The sequence below is a fragment of the Malurus melanocephalus genome, unplaced genomic scaffold (genome assembly GCF_030028575.1).
Source record: "Malurus melanocephalus ecotype Western Australia unplaced genomic scaffold, MMel_1.1 scaffold_11, whole genome shotgun sequence".
In the NCBI taxonomy this organism is placed as follows: domain Eukaryota; kingdom Metazoa; phylum Chordata; class Aves; order Passeriformes; family Maluridae; genus Malurus; species Malurus melanocephalus.
In genome coordinates, this window is record NW_026623243.1 from 1,093,309 (window position 1) to 1,111,404 (window position 18,096).

Here is an 18,096-nt window from a genome sequence, read left to right on the forward strand (position 1 = left end):
CCCCTTTTCTTGTTACTGATCTGCGAGGAGGGAGACCAGCATCGCCGCTGCCACCATCACCACAGCCTCCGCCGGCGGAACCAGCCTTCTCAGTCCAGTGGACTCATGCCAGCCCATCACAGTTTACTTTGGCGCACCAATGACTCGGGACAATCGCTACTTATTTCTATCAATAGAAAGTGTTGTGTCAATAACGCAGCCAAGATCTCGCCAATCGTTAACTTCCAAGAGGAGAAGGTAAACTAGATAATTGCTCAATTCGCTTCCAACAGTCAACAGGAAAAGTTTTCCCCCCCCAGCAAGCGGCTACTTTTCATTGGCGCCCGCGCCTCCCCCGCCCAGGGAAGGAGGTGGCTCTCCCTCCTTCTCGCCTCTCTCCCCTCTGCCTCCCTCCCTCTCTCTTTTTATTATTATTATTTGCAATCTGCTTAACCAGGCTTTAGAGGCCAAGCAAATCCGAGATCAATTTTCTTGTTTGGCTTTAAATGACATCATCTAAAATCATTGTCCAAGTGCTAAATAGGGATGTGAAACCCAATTCAAGGGCAAGCGCCAGGGTGTTTGTCAAACAAGGTGCTGCAGAAGAAGCGGCTGGAGGGGAAGCCGCTTGTTTCCTTGCCACTTTCCAGCCCGAGCTCTCTTTGTGCTTGCGTACGTGTGTGTCTAAGGGAGGGAGGGAAATGGCTGTTCTGCTCCTGGGACTGCTCCTGGGACTGCTCACTGCTTTAAAGAACAAGGTCAGGTGGCGGTGAGCTTTTGGAAAACACAGTAGACAAATAAGATGGGGACTTGSAACAAGCAGACGGCGAGACCAGCGCGTGGGGATGCAGGAACCTCCCAGGCCAAATCGAACAAGTGCTTGGGAGCAAAAGGATGACTCAAAACCTGGGGCAGGGGAAGAGAAGAAAAAGGAGGTAGGAAGAAGGAGTGCCTTTTAAATCTGAAGCATTATTTATACATATATATTTGTGAGATATAAATATATATATATATATATATATATATATATATAAGTAGCTTGCATATACACCAGGTATAGCATCTGTGTCCTTGTACAATACATGCACAACACAAATACCAAAAACTCAGGGCTGGCATAGGTACAAGAAGGAATGTACAGCTCACAAACTGTTTATAGGTATATCTGCACCTAACGAGATACGATTCCCTTGTATGTAATTAGAAGCTTGGCGGCCCTGTTCGGGKCAGGCAGCTCCCGCGGGTGCTCGTCCTTACAGCCAGGCTGGGGTGGTCGGGGACATGAGAGGGGCAGCGGTGAGTACAGGACTTTTTGTGTTCCCGCCCACCCCATCACCCGACAGTTCGGGTTCAGGACAAGACGCCGTTCCTTCCGCCGGCCTGGGGTTCACTCGACTGGTCACCGGGAGGCCGCTAGCCAAATAATACCCAGGAGAAGCCAAGGGTCCTCCGTCCCTGCCATCCCCRGGAGAGAGCGGCCAGGCCTCGCCCCTCAGCAGCGGCTTCCATTCCAGAGGTCCAGCACTGCCCTTCGCTGAGACAGGGGGAGAGAGACAGGAGGTCTCGGGTTTGCTAATGCAGAGAAACCTCCGGCGAGGCAGAGAGGCCAGACCCGCACTGCTTGGGTACCGGTCGAGGAAGCGGCAAATGGCAGTGTCTCTCCCTGCAGTCCCCGGTCCAGGACAATCCACTTGTGACAGCAGTGGGGAAGGGCTGGGGGCACAGCGGGAAAGGGAGGGAGGGAAGGAAGGATGAAGGGAGGGAGGCATCACTGCCCCCGGCSCTGTGACCTGGCCGATGCGGCCTCAAGCCACCGAGGCTCCTTTCGAGGAGAACAAGGCAGCGGCTCTTCCACGACGGTACCTCCGCGGCCGGGAGCTCCATGCGAGCGACGGGGAGCTGCGGGGAACGGAGGAAGAGAATGTCCTGCGGTCCTCAGGACGGACGTCGAGCGACGGACCGTGGCACCCCCTCTGCCACCTCCGTGTCCGCCCCGTCCCTCCGGTGTCCCGGAGCGCAGGCGGGCGACCAGAGCCGGGCCAGGCTGGGCTGTGAGGGGTCTCCGGCCGCGATGCCCCGCTCCAGCCCCGCTCCCTGTTTCCCTCTGCTCTGGTGGGAGCCGCTGACCAGGGCTGCACCGCTCACCTTCTTCCCCGCCTCAATTCCCCACGGCAGATGGGTTGGGGCGTTAAGATCGTAATTGCTGTCCCGGATCGGGTTGCTGCAGCCGCCCGCCTCTTACCTGCTGCTTCCCGCAGCGGCAACGCCATCCCCGGCTGGGGGCCGGGGGCGAGGGAGGAAGGAGGGATGGTGGGCTCGCAGGGGGCTGGAGCAGTGTCACCCCAGCGCCGTGGGGGCAGCTGCCCAGGGCTGCCCTCTTGTCTGGAGTGTCGGTGTCCTTCTAGTACTTTGTGTCTGCCAGAGGAGAGTTTCCTCCTTCAGAGCAATTTACATTTAATTCAATCTAGACAAATTTCCTCTTGATTGGTGCTGAAGAAGGGAATTATTGTTGAGGGGGTTTTAGAGGCTCCAAATCCCATATACTTAATATGTTAACAGCTTGCTCTTAACTGGTCTTTTTGGGATTGACTTTTTGACACRTGTTTGAAAGTAAAATATGTAGTGTCATTTGAGCAGGGTAAATATCCCCAAGCAGCAATTACAGCCCTGCCATTGCAATTATACTGGTCTCCTCAATGTTGAGATACACATTTGGAGAGGCGGTAGCTTTATTATTCGTTGCTTCTTTATGTATATACCTTCCTTTCTTTCAGTACCTCACATGAAAATTTATATTAATGCCTAACTTCTCAGTAGCGATGTAAAAGCAATTTTTTTTTAAATTTTTTTTTTGTGAAAGGGACATCATCCTATTCTGTGTCAGAGATGGAGCCTTGCTAGGTGCTGGAGTTTCCCGCAATACAGATGGAGTTACTGCGATCAGTCTCGACCTATCCTTTCCGTCCTGTCCTGAGCTTTGTCTTGCTCTCGGAGTGCATCTTTTTATAAGTTTTACGTGTCTGCCCAGCTGCAAATATCCTGCAGTAGCGCTGGTGCAGGATTGTTTTTCCGAGGCAGAGAGATTTGCAGGTTCTGAGGGTGGCAATAAGGAACCTTTTGGCCGGTTTCTTTTTGCGGGACACGGCGGGCCCGGGCTCCCACCAGGCTGGCTGCACGCACCGAGTCCCAGCAGAAGGGGCCGGGGGAGAAAGGAGCAGGCTCGCCGGCCTCCCAGAGTTACAAATCGTTCAGGAATTAAGGGCAAAAGTTTTGCTTTGAGTTGATTTCGTGCTCTGCCCGGAAAAGCTGCTGTTCTCTTTTTCCYCGTAATCGGCTTTGTGTTTCATTCGTTCCTAAGCTATGTTCTTGATATTGCTCACTTGCATTATTATCATAACGTATCTCTACATGCACTCAAAATCCCAGTCACCGGCGAATTCATCTCGTCGTCAGGATTACTCCAATCCGATCCCAGAGGCGATTAGAGGGAGGTAAAATACCGCCTTAGAGCCTAATCTTTAATTTCTTCCTCCTTAATAAAATGAATAATTCCATTGCGTTTTTAAGTAAAAAATGAATTGAAAAGGATAATAACTCCGCTGACCTTCTGTTGCGTGTATTAATATTTTCCTGGGAGTGTTTCCCCTCCTGCCCGTGGGGACTGCTCCCTCCGTGCTCCCGGACCCGGTTCCCCACCACCGGGTAAGGGCAGGGACGGCCACGTCCCGCCGGGCTCCTGGACGCCTCTGGGCAACCCGAGCGTGGTGGAAACAGAGAGGTTACAAAATACCCTGCCGGCCGTGACACCGGCAGACCCGACGGCGGCTGGACAGACCCTGATTACTATTATTACTGTTGTAATAGCCGTCATTAATAGTGACACTACGGGGATTCGCAGCTAAAGCTCGGGTTTGCTCTCGCTACGTCTCAGTCCGAGGCGTTCCTTCCAGAGCCACCGGATTTGTGAAGAGGCGATTTACCCCGACACGGCACAGRAGCGCCGTGCCCCGCTCAGCCGCCCCGCCGTGCGCTGTCCGCATCTCCCGCCGTGGCGGAACGCCTTGGCCCTGGCTTATACAATTCGGAATCAGCCCCTGGCTGCTGCCGTGCTGGAGGGCTCGCTGGTCATTCTCACTCGGGGCCTGCTATTTACTTTTGAAGAGAAGTAAAAATATAAAAGTGTGAGTTACAGCGTGGAGAAGCGGACCGGCCGCCGTCACAGTTTATCAGCCGGCGCTGGGGGAGATCCCGCGCCGCCGTCCTTCTCGGARGGAATCTGCTGCTGCAGCCACCCGCCCGGCTGTTGGGGTGGCGGACGCAGCTCCATGGGGCACTCGACCCCCGTCCCGGCCCCCGCTCGGCTCKGCTTGGCTCGGGGCGGCCGCAGAGCCCGGGTGCACCCCGCAGCAGCCTCGGGCTTTGCTCTTTCTGGACCATGGGCAAAGGCGCTTGGCCTTTCCCACGATTTAAGTTGGAACACTTCGGCGTTTTCCCCACTGATCATTTCTCCGGTGGAAGAAAATACTATAAATATATGTGTGCGTATATGTTTAGTCTTCCCATACAGCGAGGGTGTGTTGGCATCCTTCTGTAGCAGTTCCACAGCACGCAAAAGAACAAATTATTGCTATTTGTAACCGAATCCATCACAAAAGAAAAACAGTTGACACTGACCCGCCTAACACAAGTRTTCTCGGAGGTAAAACAAAGTTTGGCAGTACAGTGCATTCGTACAGACCCCCCTAAACCGAAAACCAAACTGGTGCAAATTAAGCCTTTTCACGTATAAAGCCTTTAATCACATATAAACCAAAGTACAAATGACCCTCTAAAGCAGCGCTTCCGGCCCTCCCGTAATTCATGCGAGCGATTTGGCTAAGTGTGCCAGCTCCGAACGTGGACTGCAGCTATCACGTCTAATCTAATCAGTCCGCCTGTGAGGGGACCCAGCGGTGTCATCAACTCCAAAGGGCCCTTGGTGGAAGTGGCTGGGAGAGGCCAGCGGCAGCTGGAGCCATGAATGACACTTTCTCATTTGTTCCTTTCCCAGTTCAACAAATGTTTAGCCCCGTTACTGCTAAATGAACGCCTCGCCCTCTTTGGCTGGGGAAGCTATTTATTTTTAAGATTCCTGAATAGGATCAGGAGCAATTAACTTATTTTTTGTTTCCACTTTCTGTCGGTGTGTTGGGAGGTAACCTGGAGCAAAGCAAAGAGCTGTGTGGGCGCCTGTGTGCTGTATTCCCGGAACAAGGGTACGCCGGGCTCGCCGTGGCGACAGGAAGGYGTCCGCCGGACAGGGAGCGGGACAAAACCCCGCTCGTTTATGGCGAGACCTGCTTCGATGTGCTGCTCATGAGAGAGAGGGAAAGGCCGAGTAAAAAACGGGAAAATAAGAACAAAAGTAGGAGTCGTGTCCCTCCGCAGCCGCMGCAGAGACAGGAGGGTTCCCTACCTTCTCGGCTGCTCACTCGGGGCCCCTACACAGACACAGGGGAGCACTGAGCAGCACTCGGAATGGAGCGGGGAGGAGGGACACTCGACGCGACAATACGCCTTTCGGCTAAGGCCGAAAACATAAACTTTTTGTGTGTGTGTGATTGATTTTTAAATTTGTTTAGCTGCATTTTTTCYCCCCAGTCGCTGTAAAACAAAGAGTGCCCGTGCCGGAGGGAGGCCGGCCGCGGTGTCTCTGCGGCTCTCACGGGCATCCCGCGTTCCGCCCGCCGGTTCCCCGCCTGCCCCGCCGCTGCCGGGCGGCTCCCGCCGTCTGCTCCGCGCTCCTTGGCCGACGCTCAAACATCTCATTCAATCCCCTTCGGCAGTGCCTAAGGGSCACTGTCTGTGGGGAACCCTCCTCMTACTCCTTCCCGGCCCCCTCGCTCATTGCCGTGTCCCCTGTGGAGCCGCACTTGCTGCCCCTCGGAAGATGACACYGGTGCCCCGCCCGCCCTCTGAGTCTGGAGTCTGGTGTGTCCCCGGAGGAGTTTCCCAAAACCTTGAGACATCCGGCACCTGACCCGAGATCCCCCCGGGAGCTCAGGAGGCGTTGTGTGGGTGCCACAGGACCAAMGAGGGAGGGAGGCGGCTCCTCTGGGTGCCTTCGATGGACACCCGGCGTCCCGCAGCCACTCGCCCTCCGGGTCTGGCTGCTCCTCCAAAGCTGTGCCCGCTCCTGCGYCGGGGCTGCCCGCTCCCCGCCCCCGCTCTCGGTCGGGTTGAAAGGGAGGGGCGGCTCTACAAGCCCCATTCTCGGCCGCGGGACCCACGGTGCGGGCTCAAAGGGCGCGGCCTGAGCCGGCCGGGGCGGAGGCTTTGCTTGTCTGGAGGAGGGAGGTTCGGTGCCCCAAAGCTGCCCTGTCGCCCTGGTGGTTCCCCCAGCTCTTGCCTTGGGTTTCCTCAGCTCTTGCCTTGGCCATCTCCTCCTTGTCCGGGATAAACGACAGCCGAGGGGAGCGAGCTCTCGGCTCCAGGTATCCTTTGCCCGGCGGAGGGAGGCCTGTGGGGSCCGCTTTCCTACCCCGGCCCCGAGCACCGCTCTCAGCGCGGGGCGCGCACCTGGTCGTGACTTCTGCTGCGGCTTCTAAAGCCCGCTTTGTACCACTAAGACTCAGGGGGGATTCATTAAACGAGACCGCTCCTGCCCCCTTCCTGAGGGCTCCCTGCCCTCCGCGCCTGCCTAGGGAGTTGATGTCCCCGCSGAGAGCCCCGCAGCCCCGGGAGAGCGCGGCGGTCGCGCCGCTGGCTGCCTCGCACCAAGGCGAGCGGCGATGCCGTCCGCTCGGGACAGCACACRGCTCCGCTCACACACCTGAGCTCAGATGGAGAGGCAGCCCCTGCGCCTCCCCCACGGGCACTGCCCGGGCTGCTGCAGGCCATGGAGCTGTCACGTAGGTACTCACTGGCTTTCTCAAGCTTCATGTTGGTTCACGGTTTCACAAATCTAGGTACTAAAAAATAATTGAATTTGGAAGAAATTGAAAGACCTTTGAAGTAATGAAATTTCTGTACCTGCCTTCCACTGATGTCTGCTGTGCTGTCTCTTTAACAATAACTTATTGCATGCTTTGTGTCTGAGTTATTTCTCTTTCCCAAACATCTTGGAACTTCTTCATGATTACATCTTTTGTGGCCTTTGGTGTTGTCGTGATTCTCTTTTCTCCTCTTTTCTCTTTTTCTCTTTTTTTTTTCTTTTTCTCTTTTTTTTCTTTCTTTCTTTTTCTTTTTCTCTTTTTCTTTTTCTTTTTTTTCTTTGCTTTTTTACTATTTCCTTATTCTCATCATTTTTGTATTGGTTTGGGTTTTTGTTTGTTTGTTTAGTATTTCCTCACTCATCTCCCTCTTACTGACAAATGTATCTTGCAAGTATTGCATGCAGATGAAATTGTGTAGCAAAATGCTCAACCCATGGGGTATATGTGTATAACACTTAGTGAAATTGGAGTAACTCAGGCCCACTTCAAGCTACAAAAATTCAGTCTTGTTCAAGTGGGTTTTTTCTTCATTTTAAAAAACATTTTGTCAGGATGTAGACAGGGTTGGCTGCTCCCTAAAGTGCCTGGACAAGGCCCAACCAGTCAGGGCCAGTCCCCCCACCCAGCCAGGGAGCAGTGGGGGGAAGAGGTGGTGGCAACCCAGGGAGCRGATGAATGTCATGTTTGTGACGGTCAGAAGGATCTGAAGTCAATGCATGGGTCAGTGTCTGGACAAACAGAGGCCATAAACAAACAYATATGGGGCTATAGCTGAGGTGAGAATCCAGCACTCCTCTTCCAGCTGTGGGGCAGAGGCTGGCAGCCCTGGACAGAGGCTATGGTGGGGATCCCAGGTGAGGCCCATGATGGCTTACAGTCTCCTGAGGCCCTAAAAGGTGAAATTACTATAACCTACTCTGTAATTGTCAAAACTGATAGGGAGAGTTGTTTGTCTCACCAAGAAATCCTTCTGGGCATGGGGGCAGCTTGAGACAAAGGAAAAGCCCAAAGGAAAGGTGAGTGGAAATCAGTTTCCCACAGGACTTTTGGGCAGCAGGGCTGGGCAGAGGGGTTAATGCCAGGTCAGTCTCTGCTGAAGGGAGATAGAACCATCACTTACCTCCTGGGCTGGGCTGGTGACAGGTACTTCTGTCCTGCTGTTTCTAGGCACCACTCCAGCTCCCTACACTTTCAGAGGCTTGGTAGGGATAGTGTCCAATTTTAATATTGCTTCCTTCTCTTGTGTCACCTTGGAACCTTAAAAATCCAATGCCTTCTGGCAAAAGCCCTACACAGACCTGGCACAATCCTGCACTAGGAGGCCTTGGCTAGCACTACAGTGATATCTGCCTTCACCTCTTTACAACTGTTCTCCACAGGCACCTCTGCAGGGTCTCAGGAATGTAAAGATGGTGGGGAGAGGGGAAGCAGGGAGACTTTTGCAGAGACAAATCTTCTGTGCCTGACTGGCACTGATCTCTCTGCCTCATTGAATTTGGGAGATGAGTTACATTGGATGGCCAGGCTTCCTCTGCACCCTTCTGGCTGCCACAGCCACTCTGGGGCTGAGGCTGCAGCTCCTGCCCAGGCAGGTTATCCCTCACCAAGTCTGGGTTTTAGCCAAATGGCCCTTCAAACATCATCAGCTTCCACACACCAGTGCAACTAGGACAAATGACAGGAAAGGAATATGCAATTCTTTTACTACTATCAAAACCTAAATCAACAAACCCATCCAGCAGCCTGGTAATAGTGGAAAATATCACTGGGGCTCCCTGTGCTTCCCCCAGCCCAGCAGAGATGGTGATGAAAAGTTGAACAGAATGGTCTTCCTTACCAGCTCCCAGTTCTTCCTTTTAGCTGAATTAATCTCAGCTCACTTGCAGATGATTAGGCTGGTTTGCCACAGAAGAAAATTGTCACTTAGGATTTCTCCCTAGACACCTAGGAGAAGTGTACCTTGCCCTGCTCTGCTTGGCTGAGCTTCCAAGTGTGCTGAAAGCCACTTTCTGTGCAGCTCTCATTCTCAGTTCCTGCAGCCCTGCGTGCTTGCAATAGACCCCTGAAGTCCTACAGACTGTTCTGCAGGGAAACCTCCCATCAGCCTTGTAAACCCTGAACAATCCCTCAGTAAAGCCCCTCAAGTGTAGTGCTATGGCCCAACAAGAACTCAGCAACCTTCACTGTGTCTTTGGGTGTCATCTATGCTCTTTCTGATTTTTTGTACATAAACTCAGGAATCAGTCATGCTCCCCCCCCCCCCCAAAAAAAAAGAAAAAAAGCATTTTTATTTTTTGCAACTTGTGCAAATTTTGACTGATGAAAATCTGAATTCTTTTCAGTTCATCCTGAGGGCATAAAGAAACAARCAGTGGGTCCTGTCTGTTCATCTGCTGCTGAGGGGTTTTTGTTTGCTTTTTTCCTTTATCAAGGCATTGTGTCCTTGGGTACTTGTTTGCTATATATAACTGCTCTATAAAAGAAACATATTTGCTATAAATCACTATATAAATGAAATAGACTAATCTTTCAAAAAAACTTGTTCTCAAGAAGAATCATACAGTGCTTCAWATTGTTTGAAATATTGAAAACATCTTTTAATTGTAGAATTCTATACAAACTTGGGTAGATACATAAATGGCCACGACAAACTGTATTCTTATTGCCTGAAAATTTTCACAGAAATACAAACATAGACGGCAAGCTTGCCGACATCCAACAGGATGAGATATCTTTAAACTTGCAAAATGAATAGACACAACACTCCTAAGCAGTTTGTTTAACTGTCCTTGAAGTTCTTCTACTTATATACCAACYTCAATATACAAAGAACCAAGATTAAAATTTTAATGCACATCACATAATAATGTAAAATTAAGCACAAAAACGGGTAAACAAATTGTAATCCTGAAAATACACGTTTGGTTTTTTTTTTTTTTAACCTAGGGCATTGACTCATTCCAAGGATGATTTCCTGTATAGTTGTTTTAAGTGAGACACACATCTTGTTTCTGCACAGGACATCAATATCAGATGGAGATACAAGAAGGAATGGTAGCGAACAAAAAGGAAAGAAACATAATCACAAGTGGAACTCAAACTCCATGCCAGTGTTCTTGCAGCCCTAAGCAAAGCTATACATAAAAATATGCTACAACCATTTTTCTCAGAAAGTCCTTGGCACTTTTCCTCTGATAACCTTACTTTCTTTTTTAATGGAGCAAATTACATTTCTGCACCAATATCATAAGGCAAAACTATAAATGCAATTACAAGGACAAGTTACCAAAAAACCCCAAGGCAAAGATGAACCCCACCCTCAGATCACCCCCCAGCTTCGAATGCTTTGTGAAATAATATCATCCTTCCTCCTCATCGCTGTCTTTCATGGTAATGCCCTGAAGTCCTCCTGCATCCGTGACTGAGACTGTGGCTTCCTCTACGGTCAGGCGGCTGTGCACGGTGTCATAGGTTTTACTGTTCAGCGTCCCCTCCAGCACGCCTTGCAACCTGAAGTCTCGGTAGGTTTTCTGTGGCAAAAGTAAAACATCCTAAATTGGACTCCAGCAAGCCTKAGTAGTCTTTCCCTATACACTGGCCATTTCTAGCATGCCAGTGGCCCTGCTTTATTCCTCCTGTGGTTAGGGGTCTATAACCTTGATAAAGATTTTGTAGTCTTAGTTTTTGGTCTGCATGAGATTTCTACAAACTCTAGAGATTCTCATTTGATGGCCATTCCTTTAAGAGATTGTATTTTGTSCTACAGCATAATCTAACTGCTGATTTCTCAGTAACTTCCATTTGTTTAATTTATTCAAYAATAAATCAGGCAAGAATTTTTCTCAATGCCTGCTGAAATGTCGCTACAGGTAGTTCAGTTCTGTCATTTCACAGAAAATGAAAATGTTTTACTTTTTCCCCATAGTGTAATTTTATTTACATTTATCATTACATTTATATGCCAAATGTGGAAAAATAATGATTGTATTATATATTATATCATAATATGTACTCTATACTATATAGTGTCAGAACTTCTCAGGTCACTGCTTAGTTAATTTATATTCTAAGTCCTTTACATTTTGATTTGCACCTACTCTTTTTTTCACCTCAGAAGATTTTGTTTCCCTGGTATTCATCTTTCCTATGAACCAGCAGATATGACTTCCTTTTTTGATTTTTCCTCATGTAAGAATTCTGAGTGTAACTGTTTTATTCATCAATGACATGTTCAAGTAAGCACATGGAAAAATTACCTATGTTCTTATTTTTAAGTTATAACAAATTTGAAAAAATCTTTCCTGATGTTACCCTTAAAGGCTTAAAAAGGGCAAGTTGACCTAGGTAGTTTCTTATTTTGTGTACAGTATCACTACAAATCCTGAATGTGTGGGAAGAGAATACGGGGAACAGAAAATGGAAGATAATTAAGGGCTTATCAGGCCCAATCCTGTGATTCTATGGCTTCTGCGACTATGATTATTTAAACCTTGTTTGAATCACTGCAACTGAGATTTATTTGACTTTCACAGGTCAAAGTCAAAGTCAATGGATGCAGCTTATGTTTTGCTCACACACTTCTGCGAGTACCCCRCCTGGTCTTTTTTCAAGTATCACGACTGCATTCCCTTTTTATAACACTGTGCATTCAATTTTCTTTGATGCTGTTAACGGGTCCTACAGCAATTTCCTTCAGTTTTACATTGTATTCTTCCAATTCTCAAACCAGCGCTCCGGGGTTCAGACATTGCTCTTCTCTTGACATAGTTTTGCAGGATAATAATGTTCACTTCCAAGCTTAATTTTTTATTTCTCCCTAACTTTCTTGGTCCTTGACCCTTCTTTAGTCACATCTCTTTGCAYGTGGCTTAGACATCTAATGAAAGCCTTATGCCATCATCAGCCTTTAAAGAGAATAAAGGGAACAATGTTTGTTCTTCTAGTCTATCTTAATAATGCCACTACTCGTGTTGCATCCAAATCCAAAAGAAATATATTTCTCTTACTCATCCCATGTCCTTCAAAAATTACCTCCTACTTATTTGTATTTGTTTGTTTAATTGTTTTAAAAAATATTTTCAAGGGATGACAGGAAGAATACAACTTCCCAGTTTTGGTTGGTCAGTTTTTGGTTTTTTTTTTTTTTTTTCTCAAAGGCAAACAGTGAAGTGCCTTCATGCACCCTAGTTTGGAGGAACTGTGCCTCCCCACATATCTCTCCCCAGCTGGGCTGCAGCAGGAAACATTTCTTATGATACTCGAACCATTTTTTTGTATTTCCCAGCAGCCGCTCGTCTCCTGAGCTCCTGTTTTACCAGTTCTATCTTCTTCACTCACCAAAACCAAGGTCCACAAAATATTTTGTTTTCCAGGACCAATACAATTGACACAATCTTCTTCAATTTTTAATACCCACAGAGGGTTACATGGAATAACACAGCCAGAATTTACATGCATAGCAAATCAGGTGTACGGGCACAGACATGTCACTGCCAGAAGCAGTGTTCCCACCTCCGTCAGGAGCCTCTTGCTTTTGAGCAAGGCTGACCAGTGTGCCAGAGGGAAGGTGGGTTGGCAGCGCTGTTCGTTCACCTAAGTTTAGTTTTGTAAGAGCTTTCTTTAATCTCTCTGATGATATTCCTCTTGTCCAATTTAACCTGCCCATTCTTAGATCTCACTGGACACAGGTTTTAGATCTTCTAAAATCTTTTTCCCCAGAGGATGATAACTGCCTTGGAAAGGGACTTTTTACAAGGGCATGTAGTCATAGAACAAGGGGGAATGGATTYAAACTGMGAGTAGATTTAGATCAGATATTCAGAAAAAAGTCTTTACTRTGAGGATGGTGGGGCACAGGCACAAGTTGCCCAGGTAGGTTGTGGATGCCCCATCCCTGGAAGTCTTCAAGGCAGGCTGGATGGAGCTCTCAGCAGCCTGGTCTAGTGGAAAGTGTCCCTGGTGATGGCAGAGGGGCTGGAATCAGATGACACATTTAAAGTCCCTTCCAACCCAAATCATTTTATGATTCTATGATTCGCTTGACAATAGCTTTAAACCTTCCACAAGTGCCATTCATTTCAACAAGGAATAGCAAGCTGCTATTTGGGTACACAATCCAGTGAAGAGCCAAACTTGYTCCCAGAGAAATCAGTAAAGGTAAAAAATCACAAAGCTAAGCTTGGATGTTTCAGGGAGCCATGATGGCATCATTATTATGATTGTTTTCTCGCATTTCTCTCTAATCTGGCTCCTTCTTGCTAGTGAATCCTGAAAGTTGCAGTTGCAATTCTGGTGACCACGAGTTAAAGTACTCCTGACTTTACAGTCTTGCATGAACTTCATGAGAAGATATTTTGAAAAAATCAGTATCACCACTGACAACAGGTGTTTCTTACCCCACATTTGTACAGATAACAAGAATGTCCAAAGTTAAACAAGACCGAATTAAAAGGAAAAAATCTGAAATGGTTTTCTGTCTGTTGCCTAAGGGTATCAACTAAGGAAGGGAGTTAAGAGGAAACTTTATTTTATGGTAKGTTAACCCATAATTGCCTACTGCAATTACACTTTGCTTGGAAGCATTTGACATTGGCCAATGTAAATGACTGAGGAATGAACTRGAGGGGTTGGTATTTCTATTGATACTTATTCCTGAGTATGAGAGATTAGAAAATATTATCTAATAAAYTGAATACTGTTTTCAATTAAACCTAGCAATTACATGAGCATAAAAGAGAAAATACCYTTTTTTTTTAGGAGAAGGGGGAAAAAGGAGAAGGAACATTATTGAAATTATGCAGATAAAACAAAAGAAAATTGGTAACAAGACAAACAATAATTTAGTAAGAATAATCATTCAGCAGTGCTGTACAGATAGCAGTAAAAATCCTTGGAATGATCTTAACTGTCCCCAAGTCCAGAATTTCTGACAAATACTAGCGCACATATAATTAATGTTAAGGGGTTTAATAAGTTATTTTACCTCTGGAATTTGTTATAGCCGTGGGGTAAAAATCCCAAACTAAAACTGCATAAGTTTAAAACTTTGTTTCACATTTTCTGAATTTTGGGGTGATGTCGTGGTTTAGAATGCTGGCCAAAAGCCAGGCACCCACAACACCTGCTCCATTCGCTCTCCCCCACCACTGGGTAGAGAAAAGCGAAGAAGAAAAAAAAAGCTAACAAAAGGGTTCATGAGTTGAGATAAAGAGAAGGGAGGAAACACTTGATAAACAAAACAGGCACTACTTAAATTATGAAGTGAATTTATTACTAACAAAGTCAGAGGAGGAGAATGAGAAATAAAATAAAACCCTCAAAGACACCAATCTTCTCCCCACTCCCTCCCCCCTTCCCACCGACAGTACAAAGCAGCGGGGGGGAACAGGTCCCTCCTTCTCACAGGAGCCATCTTTTTGCCCCCCCACCCACTTTCAAAAACAGGGCCAAGCAAAACCAACACAGGTGATCATCCATGTTATTTCTTTATTACTTTTCTCTCTTTACTATGCAGTCTAATGCCAATACATTTTATTTACCTTCACTATCTTGATGAGAGTCTTCAGCTGGTAGATGTGAAGCTGAACATCTAATCTATCAGCCAACCACATGCTTATGACTTTCATGGAGTTGCTATACCATTGCTGAAAAGAAGGATAAAAAAAAAAACAACAACAAACACCACCAAATAACCCTGCAGTATTCATTTAACAGATTTGGTAATGAGAGGTAATGAAACACTTTGAAATGATCACAGATCAGCWCTTGAAGTCAACAAGGATATAATTTCCTGTTAKGAGAATTGCATGGGTCAGTAGGAAATCAAATAACTTGACCCAGACCGTTCTTTACATGAATTAGCACCTGCCATTTTATCTTTCAGTTACAACATGTTCTAGCAAAATAGCGTTATGCACTTTGTTATCTGTCAGTGAGAATGGATATTAAAGATACAATTACATGAGCGAATTGACAGCTAAAACAGCAAGGATAAAAACAGGTAGGGTATCTTGAGAGGGAATTWACAGAAACTAGATTTTGAAATCCAAGCAGGAAAACAGCATCAGAGAATAAGGAATTTGTCTTTTTCTTTCCTTTTCTTTTTAATCACTTCATTATTAAGTAAAAAAAAAACCAGAAATCCCTGGAAGCTGTATTTAAGTATGTTAAAAATCTACTCCACCCTTCCCAAGATGACCACATTAAGGTTTTGGTTTACATTAACTACTAATTATAATTACAGCCTACCTTACTTCCTTTTTATGTCTTAGGCAGCGTGTGTTTTCACTCAACACTTCACAAATCGATGGGTAAAGAATAAGCCCTCTGCTGTTGGTGTCTATGTTACTGTAAAAAAAATGCTCAGTTCCAAATAGCTACTGTAATAGTTCTTTCACATTAAGTGGATTAGAAGAGATTTTACTAAATATAATTGTAGGATTTTTCCTCTCCCTYCTGTAAAATCACAACCAGATGTCATTTAGTCAAACTGTAAAAAGGAGGGATTTTTTTTCTTCATTTTACCAGTGAGAGATTAAAAGAGTTTGTGTCATAGCTCTGTTTCTAGTCCCTGTCCCCAGAGGAAAGAGGCTTAAATTCTTTTCTAATGCAATTTCCCATGTCTTTGCAAAATATAGAAAAATGCAAAGAGAGAAAATCGTGCATATTTTAAAATGCAGCATTTTAGGCAAGGTATATTTTATAAAAGTAATTCAAAGGAAGTATCTAACATGTCTCATTAGCCACCTCCACATTAACAAATAAAATATACACTGAAAAAATGCAAACAAATGACTTGCTACTGGATGTTATGAAAGAAATAGAATTCTTCCATCAAAATGCAAGCTTTGTGTAAAAAGCTTGAAAGACATACAGTAAATAACTACTTTTCCTTACAGGGAACAGTCACATCACATTACAACTATCAGTTTTAAGAAAAGTTTGAAATTAGATATTAATATTATTATTTTTCTGTTTATTTTTTTGACTGTGTTAAATTRTATTTTAATTATAAAACACTGGAATTAAGTTACTTCTATTTTTTTAGAGTTTCTCCTATTAATTTACTATTTTACTGAAGTGAACAAATGCACCACAAAAAAGGCAATTACTTATTTCATAAATGTAGTTTGATTTTTTCACTAAATGTGGGACTGATTAGATATACATAAAATACTAGTTTTCAAATCACCAAATGACATTCTTATCCTTTGCATTATTTCACCCCAAAGATGCATACTGGTATTGATTTCTTTTGTAAGTACCTGCAAAATACTTTGAATGTGATGGAGTTGTTACTAAGTGGTAGCTGTAAACTCTATGATAGGTGTTTTATGCACAAAGATGTCTAGAAAATAAAACACAAATGAGCTGATTAATTGGGGAACACTATTGATTTAAATAAACAAAAATTCCTACATCAAACATTCTACCCAAATGCAGTAAAATAAGATGAATTATATATTATCACTCAGACTCTGCTGTTTTTAATCTTAAATATAATCCTGGTAAAGAGAACTATTTTAGTAGTGAAGCTCATCAAAAACTGATATTTTTCCATAAGAAAAATCCAATAATGCATCCACAATGTATTTTGTTTGTATCAAGCAGTAAGCAGAATGGGCTCAGACTTGCTCAGACAAACAGACTACAGACAGGATTGAAAATTCTGAGACTGATTCTCACATACAGCAATACTGAACAGCGACAGATTACTGAGAACAGACTGTTCCAGGTTTCTGGTAAAATGTGTTTTAAAGCGCAGACASGTAACTTATTTCAGATGGATGCAGCAAAACTTCGACTCTCCCTACACACCTGTGATATTGTTACATGCACTGAAAACATAGCTAAGATGCTGGAGGAAATTAATTTTCTACTCAATTTTATGAATGAAAGCAATATAATATGTTTTCCTGACTAGCTTTGATGCATTAAAMTTTCAGCATAAATGTTTAATTTGGTGATTGTGAAATTATACTGCAGTACTTGCTTTGCTGTCAACATACCTTGCTCAGAAAAAATATGACTGCTACTTTACTGGAAAAAATGTATTTTTATTTTGAATTGTCACAGTATTTTTAATAAAAATTGCATACAGTATATTTTTAGAATCCTCCCAGAGGTTCTTGTGGGTAGGACTCTCATTAATGATTGCTCATACATCCACTAGTTTTGAGAATTTAGTATAGGCTGAAGATGCATAAATATAAATCTGCTGGACTTCATAACAAGAAAATAAATATTTCCCTATAACTTCTTTTTGAGTCTGTTAAAAAGCACAGCACTGCAAATTCCTCTCCGAGAGGCCAAGGCCACRCATTTTGACAACCATGAACATGTTATAGAGGCAGAAATGGCTCTACTGTGACTGATGGGAACCTATTGCAAACCCAAAAACTTCAGTGATTAGATAATTGTACTGAGATTATCCAGTTATAACAACATCAACTATCACTTCTAACTGGTTTCAAGAAGTAACTTTCCCATTAGTAACCATAGCAGTGAAAGGACAATGCATCTCTTGCAGATGTTCATTATTATGGTACTACTGCCACATCCTTTGCTKTTGTCTATGCAAGAGTAAAGCAGTAAGTGCTTATCGTATATTTTTTCCAAATCAGCACCTAACAGCAGCCTACCAGTTTAACAAAAATGTTTGCCTTGCTATTTCCTCCTCTCTTCTTATTCATAGCCCATCCAGCTCCTGTAAGGGCATGCATTACTCACTTCATTTTCCTGAGATACCTCTTTCAAAGTAAAAAATAAGAGAAAAGGAAAGGCTGGGGTTGACTCTGTGAGACCCTTGTATTTATTCACACTTATTGTGCATGACTGTACACTGGTAAATCATATTAGCAGCCCGTCTCCCCATCAAGCTGCTACTTGCTTTCCAGCCCTGGGAAGGTTCAACAAATCAACAGGAGCACGGAAAACAGAACATCAGTCTAATCTAGTGTTTAAGGTGAAGTTTTCAAACCCAATCTAAGAAGATCTTTAGAGCAAGCAACAAGCTGAAGGGCTCAGAAGGTGGTATTGACAATGAAAGAGTGTTGAAATATTGAGAAGCGCAGCACTTGTGCATTTTTAATAACAAGAGGGTCAACAAGGACACAGCTCCCTCAGTGCCAATAGTTGCCACACC

At 45.1% G+C, this 18,096-nt stretch overlaps 1 protein-coding gene across 4 annotated transcripts in view; it reads right to left on the reverse strand.

The window, feature by feature from the left end:
- Window positions 1-9,531: 9,531 nt before the first annotated feature.
- Window positions 9,532-18,096, reverse strand: part of CADPS2 (calcium dependent secretion activator 2) — a 270,492-nt gene continuing 261,927 nt past the window's right edge. For all 4 annotated transcript variants that reach the window (XM_057378528.1, XM_057378520.1, XM_057378511.1 and 1 more), the window contains 2 exons: window positions 14,492-14,596; window positions 9,532-10,483 (listed from right to left, as the gene is read on the reverse strand). In XM_057378528.1, the coding sequence (XP_057234511.1) occupies window positions 10,313-10,483; window positions 14,492-14,596 (276 nt within the window). In that variant the 3' untranslated portion in view covers window positions 9,532-10,312. The remainder of the gene's footprint in view (window positions 10,484-14,491; window positions 14,597-18,096) is intronic.